The sequence below is a fragment of the Coprinopsis cinerea genome (genome assembly GCF_000182895.1).
Source record: "Coprinopsis cinerea okayama7#130 chromosome 6 map unlocalized cont3.6, whole genome shotgun sequence".
Taxonomy (NCBI): domain Eukaryota; kingdom Fungi; phylum Basidiomycota; class Agaricomycetes; order Agaricales; family Psathyrellaceae; genus Coprinopsis; species Coprinopsis cinerea.
Window position 1 is genome coordinate 1,975,017 of NW_003307539.1, and position 13,781 is coordinate 1,988,797.

The window sequence follows — 13,781 nt, forward strand, 5'->3', positions numbered from 1 at the left end:
TTCTTCACAGGCATCAGCTTCATTTAGGGATGCGAGAATGTCTTGAACGACGAGGTTAAGAATATGTGCAAGGCAGGTAATATGATTATCGGGCTGCGACGGAATATTGTAAAGCGATAGGAGGTAACGAGATGCGGTTCGAAAGAGCACACTGTTTACCGCGGCGCCATCCGTAGACAGTGCTGAGAAGTATAGAACAGATGTTGGTAAGTCACTGGGGTCTTCATATTCCATAATGCCGACTTATCTTGTTCAAGCTCCCAACATCGCGCGCTCCCTTCACAAAAGCGAGGCCTGCATAAACTCCTTCGTGCTCGCGGCTCTCAAGGGGTTTGAAGTCGATCACACGCTCGACAAGGTTCCAGTTGTCATCGATAAACGAGGCAATGGTCCCTGAAAATGTGTAGATCATCTGGCGATTGGTCCAGGTATCTGTGGCATATGCAATCTTCGACTTCGTTTCCTACAAATAGTAAGCATCACTCTAGACTCTACGCAAAGATAATACAGATATAAACGTACCGCCAGCTCCTTGACGACCTTATCGCGAAGCTCTGCGTGGATCCGATGCAGCTGATCCTTCACAGTGGTGTCGGTCGGAAGCTTGAAGGGAATACCAAGGTAGCGGAACACTAGGGCAATCATCGGGGTCTCACCTGTTGTCCAAGACAGGTCGTCGTCGAAAACCCAAGCTGAAAATACCCGGTTGAAACCACTTTGGGTAGGGATGATAGCGGGGTTCAGCTTCCCATCCTCAAGGAACTTTGCCATGAGAACGACACTTTGTTGATAGTTTAACTTGATGCCAGATGCGAGAGGCTGTCCCGGGGATGTTTCTGATTGCTTCGCCAGCCCTTTACACCGCTGAAGATGTGCCGCAAGGTTTCCGAAGGTGTTAGGGATCTCGGGTTCATCATCGAAGGTTGGATTATTGCCGCTCAAGGTGCGTGCAAACTTCCGTACGCTGGAAGGAGTGAAGTTTATATGGTAGAGACGTATGAGGTGGGAATAGGACGTACGAAGGGCAGTACTTGCAACGGAATAACCACTTCATCTTTCCTTCTTCGACAATGGGGACTGGATCATGATAGTGCTGCATGCTTTTGTTGGGAGGACCTCGTCGGGCGGCGCGTGGTCGATTTTCTTCGTCTAGGACTCGCTTGAGCGCAGTAGCGCCATCGGACTCCTCGCCTGAGTCGATGGATATCGGCTGGTCGGCAGTGCTTCCATTGTGCGCCTGGAATCATTGTCAACGATGCTGAGTGCGCCCTGAATGCACAACTCCCTCACCTTCTGCTTTCCTTTCGACTTCCTTGATTTTTTTCTGCTGGGAGAAAGCCTGGAGCCGGAATTGTCGAGCTTAGCGCGTTTGGCAGCGCGTTTATCGTTCTGGAAGATGTATCAAGAAACAGTGCGTCGCAAGTTAAGGGAATACTCACCAGTTCCTTCTGAAGCTCGGTATCTTCAACGATCTCCTCGCCATTTTCATCGAAGATCTCAAGGGGTCCGTCGTCTGAGTCGTCTTCATTGCTTTCCTTCGGTGGTATGTAGTCCTTGTCATCTGGATCGCTATCTGAACCTTCGGGGACCGTTTCAGGTGCGCGCTTTCGCTTCTGGGTCCCCCCTGATGTCCTGCACCGAAGAATGAAGCTGTTTAGTGTTGTATTACACGATGGGTTGTATAATACTCACTCTGGATTCCTTTTACAGATTTCCTTTAGCTCTTCAACCAGGCGCATAACCTTGGGCATTGCAGCAGTCCACTGAAACGCCTCGGGCCGTATGGTTGCTATCTCATCGAAGTAGCTGATTACCATGTCCAAGCCAAAGACCCCTCGCTCGATGTTTGGAAGGCGTCCGTTTTTGCGCAAATCCTCGCCATATAATGCATCGGTTCGCTTGTTGAAAACCTCCCAGTGCTCCGAAGGGTCGACAGGCGTCGGATTCTTCGCAAAAACCGTGGCGATCGGCCCATTCTTTTTGGAAACTGGAATATTTTTGGGAAGGGTTTTGAGAAGGGTCTTCAGGGTACCAACATGACGTCCAAAGATTGCCGGGAAGTCTGGCGCCATGGCAGAAGATAATGTAGGGAGGAGGGGAGTTGGATCGTGTTGTAAAGATAGAATGTAAAATTTTACTCTGAGAGTTCGGAGTGGTATGAGACCGTCCGCTATTTGTCCACAGATGGCAAGCAACATCACGATTTTGCTTCCGCTTTTCAATATGATCTCATTGCCGGTGGCCTGGAATATCACTCAGTGTTTCCATTCCTCTTTTCAACGTAAGTATATCATGTACATGGCTTCCCAGAACGAGTTGACACCATAATACACATAGTAGCTAGCTGTTGGACACGGTTTTCCTACCCTTATTTGGGTCGAGGATGCCTTAAAATGGTACAGTAATAAGTTCCGAATGTCGCTGCCGAGACGAACAGACCATATGGTCTCCGTGCTCAAAATCTCCGAGAAGGTTCTAGAACAGGCCACCTTGCGAGCGGACATGGGTGGCCAGTGGCACGGAAAACCCTTTACACAATAGTATACAGGATAAATACTCAATACACACATTTCTCAGCACACCTGCATAGAGATAGGGATGCGGAAAGGGTATATACCCTATATATAGGGTATCAGATAGTATTTGGTTGGAGCCTTACCCCAGGGGAACCCGACCTTCTGGTTTGGCGGGCTCACGATCTTCCTGGGGCAACTCTAAAAATAATGAGTCGCGGGCAAAGGCCAGTAGAATATCGAGATTCGATTAGCTTTGTTATTGGACCACAATTGGCCTATCGGATGTCATTGGCGTGAGCTTGGAAGCGGGGGGTTCGACGGGCGCTTATTCATTTATACCGGCGCTTAAGCCTTTCCATATTGATCTCGTCGATCTCGAGGCACCGTTGAAGGCAAAGAATAGACTACACTCAGGCTATCGTTACATCCTTCCTCGTACCACGGACTAATCCAAATCGAGCAACATGGCATCAATCTCAGCATTCCTCGACGGATTCACGGTTGACGCATGCCGCTTCCCATCCCTCACCTCGTCCCTGGCGTCTTTCCATTCCGAAGCTGGGGCAGGTTTCGACACTGAAAAGTAGTCAGATTACATCATCCAACCTCGAAATCAGGATCATTAAAAGTTCGACTCACCAGTCTTCCACTGATTGGTTACGAATACGATCATGTTCCATCCCTCCTTCCTCATCCTCTCATACCAAGCCTGGCTCATCTTCCACGACACCTTCCCAGTTTCGAAATCCATCGCCTCCAGAGACGAGAGGATCTGTACCTGCAACCCTTTGAACACCGGGTCTTTCTTCTCGATCAAGTCTGGGATACGGGATGGAAAAGTCTTGATGAATGAATCTGTATCGCCGGGTTTATAGAATAGCAAGGACGCGGTTTTGGTGAGGTGGTTCGTTTCGAGGGTGTTTCCGGCGGTGGAGACGACTGCCGTGGTGTATGTCTTGATGAGGTCCGCACTGGAGGCATATCGAGCGGGGTACACGACTGGGAAGGGGAGAGCGCCCTTAGCCGAAACAAGAACCGTCTCCACCTCGACCTGCCAAGGCTCCAGATTCACCTTCCTTGCAACAGGAGTCGGCTTTGGGCTTTGGGAGAAGGTGACGGGGAGGGTTCCGGTGAAGATACCGGCGCTCGTGGTGAGGGTATCATTCACGATGCTCTGGAAAAAGTCGCCGATCCAGTGGGATGGGCAGCCAATTGTCTGGCAGAGGGTGACGAGGAGGCGGAAGAACGACACGAGGTTGGTGGGTTCGTCGACGCGGAAGGGGGTTGTTCCGGCTTTGGGGCAGCAGATGGCGCGCAGGAGCATCGTGGCGAGGTAATGATGCAAGTCTTTCTTCGAGACCGTGCTCGAGTAAGATTTGGTGCGAGGAAGCATAGACATGCTGAACTCGTCGAGAGACTTTCGGTGTTCGTCGCGAACGACGCAGTTGAAGTAACGTCGAATCTCGGCAGGTGTTAGGTATGTGTAACTATTATGGGAAGGTTAGAACAGCGTTCGAGTCAATGGAGTGGAGATACGTACTTGAAGCAGATGTCCCGGAGAGTGCTGAACGATGCTGGATTCAATAGACAGTTCCAGAGAATCATCGCCTGCTGCGAGTCTTCAAGTAGAGGCACCAGGTATACAAGGTTGCTCAAAACGGAACCCGTATAGTCGCTGGTCAGATCCTTCAGTCAAACTCAACGATAGAGCGAAGGAGAAGAACGTACGGAGTATTACTCAACCACATCCTCAGGTATTTTTTTGGATAAGACGCTGGCCTGGGTCCAAGGTCCCCAGCGATCAAGCGCGGGAGGCCCGAATACAGTTCCGAACACAAGAACTCCAACGTTATTGACCCCTCCAAGAGGTCCATGGTCTGGCGAACGGAGTCGAAGAGCTGTTGGATGATTCGGAAGCCGGTCTGGTCGAGTGATACCTCGCCCTTCTCACGGAATGGGAGGACGAAGTTGAGACAGTCGTTGAACGTATGGAAAGGATCGGCTGAGGAGATGACGGGGTAGCCACCTGGAGCTGCGAAACATCGATGTTCGGTCGTGTTGTTATCCTGTGAGAAGGACGTTAATGTGGGACGATACCTGAGGAATGGAAAGAAGGAAAACGCACGAATAGAGTCGCGTTAGGTCTCCAATCCCGGACCACCTCTTCCTGAAGCGCCGCCTTTCCAGTCTTCCCTCTTGACTTGACGTACTTCATGAGGTTCGGATGGCGGCTGAGAATCTTCTTGGGAGGGAGGAGGATAGCCGCATCGTCATACAGCTTCTCTTCTCCCCGACAGTTGTTGTACAAAGGCAGTTCCGAATCCGGTTGTGCGTTGATCAGCTTCATCCTCTCGAACTCCGCAATCATCGCCTGGAACCTGTCGTTCCGTGCGAGGGAGATACCCTTGGGGGCCATGAGGTTGCTGAACGCGTTACTGGGGCCATTGTACTCGTAAAACTTCTTCATGCTCTTTTGGAGGGGTTTGGACCAGTACTCGAACACGGGCAGGACGCGAGCTCGGGTGCGGTCGTCAACGGCCCAGATCGTCGTTAGCTTCTTCGGTGCCTTCTCTGCCAGCTCGGCAATAATCTCTTGGGCGATGGTGGTGACGCTGCAATAAGTTCAGTGGTCAGTTCGTGGAGAGTATGGTAGTTGAGCTTACAGTTTGGCGCAGTAGTCCGGCATGATGATCGTGCTCCAGACGTAGAAAGCGGTAGTCTCGATCTCCATGAGGACCTCGGCGGAGGTGTCCATGCTCCTCCAAATCAGAGCGAAGACGAGCATGACCCGAGCGAGCGCGGCTGGATGGATGTCGACGAGGGTGAGATGTATCTTTGGGAGATCAGAGCCCCGTTTTCCGAGCTTGTACAGCTTCTTCCAAATGTCGAAGAAGTGGATCAAGGTCCCAAAAGCGTGTCGTGCTATGATTTGAACGAAGGGGAAGGTTAAATGGTTTCTATCGAGGCTAAACGAAGAACGCACCATCGCCAGACCCGCCAAACAGAAAGGCTACAGACTTCCACTTCTCTCGAACAAACGTCTTCTCGTCGATGTTGAACTCGCCTTGGTTTCTGTTGTCGATGCCGTAGAACAGGGAACGAGTGGGATCATGGCCGAACTGAGAAACGATGTTAGGCTCGTCCATGCTCCAGGCAAGGAGACGAACTCACCCTGTAGTATTCGAGGACAGGATACAGCGCAGACCTAAAGATGGGGAGGGCCCTCAGCCGTTTCTCCGCATCCGCGATATTAGTCTTGCACTCCTCCTGCGAATGTCGACTGCACTCGTCCCTGATCCTCGTCCAAGCCTCCCAGACCTGCTGCAGCTCAGGGTACTTCCCAGCATTCACATCTCCAATCACCCGCTCCAAAAAGTCATCGATATCCTTCTCGATACCAACGTTACTCTCCGCGGACTTGCCCTTCTTCTTCGAGCGCTTGTCGTGGAGAGAGACCCGCTGGCGATAGCGTTGAGTTTGGCTTTGACGAAGCGTTGGGCGAGCTTTACGGCGAGCGGGTCGGTGGTGGGAGGAGAGTTTGGTTCTTCGTTGACGCTGTGTTTAACACGGAGGGCGCGCCAGGAGTTGAAGATGGCGTCGATACATTGGAGGTAGCGGCCTTGTTCGAAGTAGACGGCGGAGAGATTGGAGGCGAATTTAGGATCTGAACCGTCTAGTTGGAATGCCTGGAGGCGAAGATGGTTAGAATCCACGAGTAAAGATATGGAGAAAGGAGAAAACGCACCAAAGCATAACACTTTTCAGCTCTGGAGGTCGAAGCAATCCGTCAGACCTTTTCGAAACTGTTATCAAGGACCGGTCTCACTGTTCCAAGTTCCCTTTCTTGTAGAACGCGTTGCCCTCTTGATGGGCTATGTCCGCCATGATTGACTAGAGCCAAAGGTTGAAGAGAAAAAGAAAGGAAGTAAGCTGGCCCCTGACCCCATAGCGCTGTAGTAGTTTTAACCGTGAATGTCACGATCCAAATTCTTGATCTTGATTGGGTTAGGAGCATTTTCAAATTCTATTCAAACGGCGATCAAACAAATAGACTTCCCGGGAGCGGGCGAGGATTCCATTTTCGACCCTCAAGAATCATTGCTGAAGAACTCGTTGCGTATAGCCTGTCGCGAGGCGAACCAATTACTTTTCAAATTTGTGGATGAGGGCTAGTTTCTAGACTGTCTGAAATTACGAGGCGGTATGTAATAGCTAGGAAAGCATGCGAAGCGCGAGCACAAAACGATGTCCGATAGTTTTGTTGTGGTATCATATTAGGCTTGTGGTGGGTATGGTATGTTGGTATGTGCGATGAGATAGAAATTAAGGAGAGGGACTGATGTCGAGAACGTTAATGCGAACAAAGAGCGTGGAGAATAAGAATTGCGATAGTTGTGAATCGTGCAGTGGTAGATGTCGATAACCTGGAATCAACAGTCAGCAAGCCAGTCAGGAATGGACTACCAAATCAACTCACCTCGACCCAAGCTTCCCAAAGAAGCACAGTAAACCGCCAGCGGTTCATCACCCTCCTTGGCATCCTGGCACTTTACAACAAACCGTACAAACACCAGATCCATCATGTCCCCAACGCACTCAAACGGAAGCTGAAGCTTCTCCTCCCAAATCGGGTTGAACCCGTTGTTCTTCACGACGCCCGTCTTGCGCGAGATCGTCTTGCCGGGGATGGAGCTGGGCACGGGGGGTATGGGCGATAGCGGGGCTATCGCATCGGCAGGGTTGGGGAACGCTGCTGCTACGGGACTGAACGTCCCACTTCTCTTCTTCCGAGGCGAGGTGATCGCCGCTGCGAGCCTCGTCGAGTTTCCGCGGCTCACTCCTCCATTGGTAGAACCGGGAGTGCTGAGCGTGGGCCAGTCGGGGACGTACAACGAGACTTCGACGTAGGGGTTGAGATGCGATCGAGGCATCTCGTGGCCCAGCGCGTTCTTGGGCCGTGGAAGCTGCTGCGCGGAAATGATAGAGACTTGGAACACATGGTGCGTCTTCTTGGTGAGCTCGTCCTTGTTGGGCGAGCGCAGCGCCGCAGGCTTGAGGACGTATCCTGATCGACCGTTCCGCTGGAACATGGCGTGATTAATCATATAGCCAAGGTCTACAACACATTGCCATCGTCAGTTTGGGCGTCGAGACTCGGGCTTGGTGAGAGAGTGCTCACCGAATGTTTGCCAGTTGATCGCAACCAACTGTGCGCCCGACGCCCAGAAGCGGTGCGGTAGGAAGTTGGTGGAGGTCACTCGGGTCCCTTTGGGGTAGATCCTGACGAGATGCGTGCGGGTGTGCTTGATGAGGTCCATCATACCCATCTTCAACAGTTTGTTGGCCGTGTTCTCGGATAGGGAGAACATATGTTCAGGAGCGTATTCTTCCTTCTTGTTGAGACCTCGCCACTTGACGCCGACTGTGTACACGAGGAGGGCCACCAACGCGAAGGACATCTTCGGTTTTGGTCGATCGTATTCTGAGTGACGTCGATGAGTTTGGTTGCTTGCTGTAGGGGAGACAACGGGGCTGTTGAGCGGAACTTCCGGAGCAGAATGCATTCGTAGTGGTTTAGGGCCGGATGTCGACGGCTTGGCGATGCTCTTCACCCGTTGAAGGACGTTGCTCCCAACTTTCGCCAGCGGTCCTAGAGACAGAATGAATAACAGAGACTAGACTATGGAGGTGACCAGAGCGCACCTTTAGACTCGTGCTTATCGTGCACCCCGACCTTCTTCTCTGCTGGGACGCTGTAGATGTGATCAAAGAACTCCGTTTCGGAGGCTGAGGCGGACGACGCTGAAGGGTCTGTCGAGGAGCTATCGCCATCGCTAGTATCGTTGAACGTGAGCATGAGGTTCTTCGTCTAAAGCACGACGTCATTAACCAGGAATAGAACAAAGAGGCTAATACAATAAGCTTACCTTCATCAGGATCTTCCCTTTCAGCTCCTCGGGGCTGGGCAGCACGTCGATTTTGGTTCGGCCTTCCAGGGGTTCACGGATGAGGCTATCCCCAAATACCTCAATCATGATCTCCGCAATCATGTCTTGCATGGGGACGCTGCAATGCACTTCGGCGGAGATGATGATTGGGTAGGGCGATGCCACGAAACCGTATTTCTTGATCGCTTCACAGACCGTGCGGAGTGGGACTTTGGAGGTCAGGGTCTTTCCATGGAATATCATTGGCTCCACGTCGCCGTCGTAGATATCAACTGAAGAAGAGGTAAACGTAAACCATAGCCGAGTAGAAGAGATGAAGAGGAGCTTACCTTCGACGCTCCGACAACTATGGAGAAGGGCGCGGATGTACCCTTCGATGGTGCTATCGCCCACGAGCTGGTGACCAACGAGGTAGGTGTTGTGTGAAGACGAGATGAAGTATTCGGGGAGAGGACGCGTCATGTCATGATAAATCTTGAGATGCTGGTCCAAGAAGGCGCTGTTATCGGGCGATAATAGGAATGTCGTAAACGAGTCGAGGGACATCGCGGGTTGTGATCCCGTGTACTTGGAAAACAGCCCCTTGAGTTCATCTGTGGTAAGCTCTGACTGGGAGGACGTCAGTACCGCGACTTGCTCGGAGGTGAAGAAATGGGCGGACCTGTTGCTTCTCCCGCATGAAGATTTCGAAAGTCGAAAAGTCGAACACGTCCAATGTCCGACCCTTGAGTTTGTTGTATAACCGGCGAATCTCAGGTCGAGTCTTGAGAAGCTTGACAAACTTTCGGAAGTCGTCGAATTCGAGAAAGCCTCGTCCCCGCACGTCCGCTTGCTGGTACCGCCGCATTAGCCAAACGAAACGATCGTGTGCGTAAGGAAACTCACCTGGAAGAGACGCCGCAGATCCTCCTGGCTCGAGTTGATGTTGAGCCTCTTACACAACTTCTCCACCTCCTCGAACGTAAGCCTCTGGTCCTGCTCCTCGTCCGCACCCTTCCAGTACTGCTTTTCCCATAGGGCCTGCCGAACCTCCAAGTTGCCCAGTCCGCTCATGAGCTCTTGACGGATGGCGTGAAGTTGCCGTAGCGTGCTGTCCCACATGCGAAAGACGTCTCTGGTAGCGACAATCAAATGTATAGTCTTGTAGTTGCCGTCTAGGATGTACACAATGGTGAGCCAGCGGTCCTCGTATTCTTGTGCCAATTGAAACTGTTCGCGATAGTACCGAGCATCTCTACCCGACCGAATCTCCTTGATGTTCTCTATTGGGACTGGAATCAGGGGTTAGTCGATGAAAACGGCAGGACGACGACGACGACGACGACGACGCACTGATTTTGTGTTTCTTCGATTCCCAAACAATCTGGCCCAGGTCAGGATCCAGCCTGAATACGAACTTCTTGTGCTTCTTGGCTGACACCTTGGTCATCGGCGTGCCGAGCTGTAGGAGGTGGGGCACGACCATGTCACCCGACTCTTTCGAGTCCGGGTGGGTGTTGGGACGAGGGGGTGCTGGTGCTGCCGTCGACGTCATGAAGGATCGTTCGGAAACGGTCGACAATGTCCGCTGATGGGCGGTGAAGTCGTCGGTGGCTCGAGGTGAAACGGAAACGATCGAGACCGGTTGTGGTGGTGCGCAATTGAGCTCCGACAGCGATCGCGAATGGACCTTGCGGGGGGTTTCTTCCGCGTTGGCGGGGGTCGAGTCATGTTGGCCAGCGGGTCGAATCGAACGGCCGTTAAGCGAACGCGAGCGCGAAAGGACGCCGTCGCGCACTTCTTCGAAACGTCGACGGATGGAGGCGCGGATGCTGGTCTGGCGGCGGTGGGATGGGCGGTGCGTGGATTCGAGTTCTTTCACGAGGGTTCCATCGTGTAAATTTGGTGCCCTGCGCAGGATGCGCCCTGAGGAGAGTGGGTCTTCTACATTTGCCATGGGATGAGTGTCGCCAGGATAATAAAGACCGTTCCTTTACCTCTTTATACTGGTTCGATTGCCGTGATAGGCACATGGCGTTCGAAAGGAGGCAGGGTGATCCCAGGGCGCGGCGCTGGAAACGCAGCTGCCCAAAGAGGGTAAAGCTGTGCTCGGATGCGGAGGCTTTTGTCGTAGAACATGCTGTATATGGTGTGCTGGCCCCTATTTCAGCTGTCATTACCCCGTTTCTGAACTTCGACAGCGTGTATACAGTGGCCGTGAACACAGGAAAGCTGGGAATGCTCAACATTCAATGTAATAAGTGACTGAACGCCTTCACTCTGACTGCCTGCTCGGTAACATCGACGAGCACCCTGGCCTAGCCCCAAAGTGCGAGCTGCCAGCCTGGCACACGACCCATCGTCCAGTCGTCCCGAGGAAGGACTCCATTTGGATTGCTCCCCTTTTCGACAAATGAAAACAATGCCGTCATATGGTCCGACATCTGGTTTCCCATTCTGTGAATCATGATTTCCTAGGCGCCTGGGCACAAGATACACAAGCGCCGCCAAGACCAATGAAGCGCGGAACGAGGTAGCACTGACATCACCTTCAAATACCATGAACCAGTAGCCATGGAGGAGATAGCCATGGAGAAGTGCAACTCTGGGGTGCTTACCCTCTGAATCAGTCAGCCTGGGGCACGGAGCGCGCCCCAAGCACCGGCGGTAGGCACCTTCATCACGGGAAGTAGACGCGTATGTACACTAAAGGAATATTCGCTTGCACCGGCGCGAACACAAGATCTCCCACTTGCCTGATGCGGCAGAGCACTGACAGCACCACCGCCACCAAGTATAAGAAGAACAGGATGCTATACGTCCTCAGAAGCCATTGAAGTCCACTGGGCAGTGGGCCGAGACGTTATGACTATAGCCTGAGAGGTTATGGAAGTCGATCTATTTGAGCCCAGTATTCATCTATCATCACGAGGTAGGTCATTTGGGTTTCAAGGTAAGCTTTAGACACTCATAAAGATGATCTTATGACCTTACAGTATTGAATCGATCGCCCACTATGAAATGTGAATGGTGAAGTTTCAGGAAGCACTGAATTGAAGTCGTCCAGATAGGCGCCCATTAGCAGGGAGGGTTCTGCTGAAATGAAACAAACGGGTCTTCAAGGGACACAGGTGGGAGATCTCTCTGAATGTGGAGGCGAGACAGACAGCTGACTTGTTCGCTTCTGCAGTCGCTGGTGACGAGATGTGGCAAGGCAGTGTAACCACCGGCTAACGAGCTTGAAGAAGCAAGCGGGGGAAACAGCCCGTCAATACATACCTCGTACTGTGCGTTCCCGCCAGATGTATACATAGCTCTGTGCATGCTGCGCACACGGTATTCGTGGGCTGGTTCATTTGGGGTTCATGACTGGATCCCTGCAGATCGGCCGGGAGCCCGGCAACTTTGCCGTGATTGTATCAAACGGGCGTGATGCGCTGATGGCGGCGCTAACGGCAACTCGCTTTCATCCCATCTTCGCACGTCCTGCTGAACCTGTACTTGCATATTCTCTCCACCTCTCCGCCCCAAACCCTACTTCAAATGCACTTAGGAGGCTCTATTAAAGCGACAAAAGCAGACCCTACTGCGAAAGAAGATGTTTTTGCCAACTATGACTTGCTTTCGGTGGTGATATCGTCGCTGAAAGATACCACCGAGGGACGAGCGGTTCTCTCCAAAGCGGCGCTCGTCTGCAAATCCTTCAGGGAGCCAGCTTTGGATGCTCTTTGGGAGAAATTGGACTCTTGCGTTCCCCTCCTGAAGCTACTCCCAAATCTTAAGGAAAGCGAATCGACTTACGTACGTTCTCTGTTATCGATGGGGTCGTGGATCGATGCTGAGCTTGGTTCGTCCGCGTCGTTTACTAGTACTTTTACGGAGATATTGCGTCGTCTTCCTTCGCTGAATATGCGAGAAGGGTTAGAGATCTGACTCTCCGGGACGTTGAAGAGCCGGTCAAGGTCTCCGGCCAGCTGTTCGCGCGGTTAGCCAAACAACTGCAAGGGCAGCCTCTCCTCCCCGGGTTAAGACACATCCGGATAGATTCCCTTGGAGGATTCACCTCGGACGTGTTGGAGCTCCTTCCTTCCCCCTCCATTCAATCAGTCGAGTTTCGCGGAAAGTCGCTGGCGCGATCTCGTTCCAACCCCTATTCTCGCGATCCCTGCGAGTCGTATCCATACCTCCCGATTTTCCCATCTTTCACCACCGACCTTCCTTCTGTGACGAGGCTTGTCCTCGACCAGAGCGAGCGATTACATGACGACGTGCTTACGACAGTACTGGGGCTCAGTAGCCTCCGTACACTTGTCCTTCAGCTACCTGGTACACCCATCAATTCTGAGTTCCTAATTTCCCTGCACCAACAGCTCCCTCAGTTGCGGAACCTTTCCTTGGACTTGTCCCTCATACACCCATCTAATAGGTGTCCCCAATCACTGCCGATCAAAGACCAGTGGCTTCCAGACCTAGAAACCTTTCACTTCACCCTTCGTCATGGATCAACATGTCATTTCACCACCAAAGGTCTCGTCTTTTGTCCCTCTATCCGTCATCTGGGCCCTATACAACGCATCACGGCTGTAACGCTGCTTGTCACGAGAGTATCAGTCTCCTTCGAGGATTTCGTACGAACACTCTGCTCCGCGCCCAACCTTCGGCGGATCAAGTTCACACAGGGCAAAGAAGATTCCGCCATCCACCTGTTAACCGCCGGAATAATCAGGTTCCTGGATCTACCCTCGTTGGAGGAGATTATTGTGGACACAGACCGTATGGGAGTATCTAGGACCGGCGATGGGACCATGGTCCAAACTTTGGTTGATGCAGCCTACAAATCGTGGAAGCGCGACGGGAAAGCGACTATTCGGAAACTCGTTTTGCCAAACCACGAAGAATGCTGCGCTTCCCCGAGCGACCTGGAGTACATTTCGCGCCACGCTGTGGGACTGGAACACTTTTCAATCTCGGTGGACACAGGGGGCTTTCAGTGGACTTCCGTGTTGAGCAAACCGCCGACTTTGGACTACATCAAGACGAGCACCGTTCGTCATTTGGAAATCGGGGATTGGCGCTCGAATAAGGAGTTTACGTTGATGGAGAACAGCTATATGGCCCAATGGTTGGATAGGGTGTTTCCGAACTTGGAGAGTCTGACGCCGTATACCGATTCGCGAGGCAAATGTGCGAACTATGTAGAGAATTGGTTTTTCATTGAACATTTGAGGAAGAAGGAAAAGGCTTCGCGATGCTTCTTTAGTTACTAGTTGGAAGCCGTCAACCCCTCAGTACTGTTTGTAACGACAGGCCTTTATACATTTCTTGCTCCCTTCGGTGG

The 13,781-nt window shown here is 52.2% G+C and overlaps 3 protein-coding genes across 3 annotated transcripts; 1 reads left to right on the plus strand and 2 right to left on the minus strand.

Annotated features, from left to right (window-relative positions):
* Positions 1-2,850: 2,850 nt before the first annotated feature.
* Positions 2,851-6,401, minus strand: CC1G_07214 (hypothetical protein; the record flags this gene model as incomplete). Its single annotated transcript, XM_001840432.2, has 11 exons — positions 2,851-3,092; positions 3,156-4,003; positions 4,057-4,191; positions 4,245-4,582; positions 4,642-5,128; positions 5,180-5,438; positions 5,500-5,635; positions 5,688-5,975; positions 6,026-6,202; positions 6,262-6,283; positions 6,343-6,401. The coding sequence occupies 11 exons, from the start codon at positions 6,399-6,401 to the stop codon at positions 2,962-2,964; spliced, it is 2,880 nt and encodes a 959-aa protein (XP_001840484.1). The 3' UTR covers positions 2,851-2,961.
* A 438-nt stretch (positions 6,402-6,839) lies between these two features.
* On the minus strand, positions 6,840-10,400 carry CC1G_07213 (phosphoinositide-specific phospholipase C; the record flags this gene model as incomplete). The annotated part of the gene is made up of 9 exons (XM_001840431.1): positions 6,840-6,940; positions 6,994-7,632; positions 7,696-8,166; positions 8,220-8,385; positions 8,444-8,736; positions 8,794-9,073; positions 9,126-9,296; positions 9,350-9,735; positions 9,797-10,400. The coding sequence occupies 9 exons, from the start codon at positions 10,398-10,400 to the stop codon at positions 6,840-6,842; spliced, it is 3,111 nt and encodes a 1,036-aa protein (XP_001840483.1).
* Positions 10,401-11,986: 1,586 nt separating this feature from the next.
* Positions 11,987-13,776, plus strand: CC1G_07212 (hypothetical protein; the record flags this gene model as incomplete). The annotated part of the gene is made up of 2 exons (XM_001840430.2): positions 11,987-12,244; positions 12,313-13,776. The coding sequence occupies 2 exons, from the start codon at positions 11,987-11,989 to the stop codon at positions 13,708-13,710; spliced, it is 1,656 nt and encodes a 551-aa protein (XP_001840482.1). The 3' UTR covers positions 13,711-13,776.
* Positions 13,777-13,781: the final 5 nt, after the last annotated feature.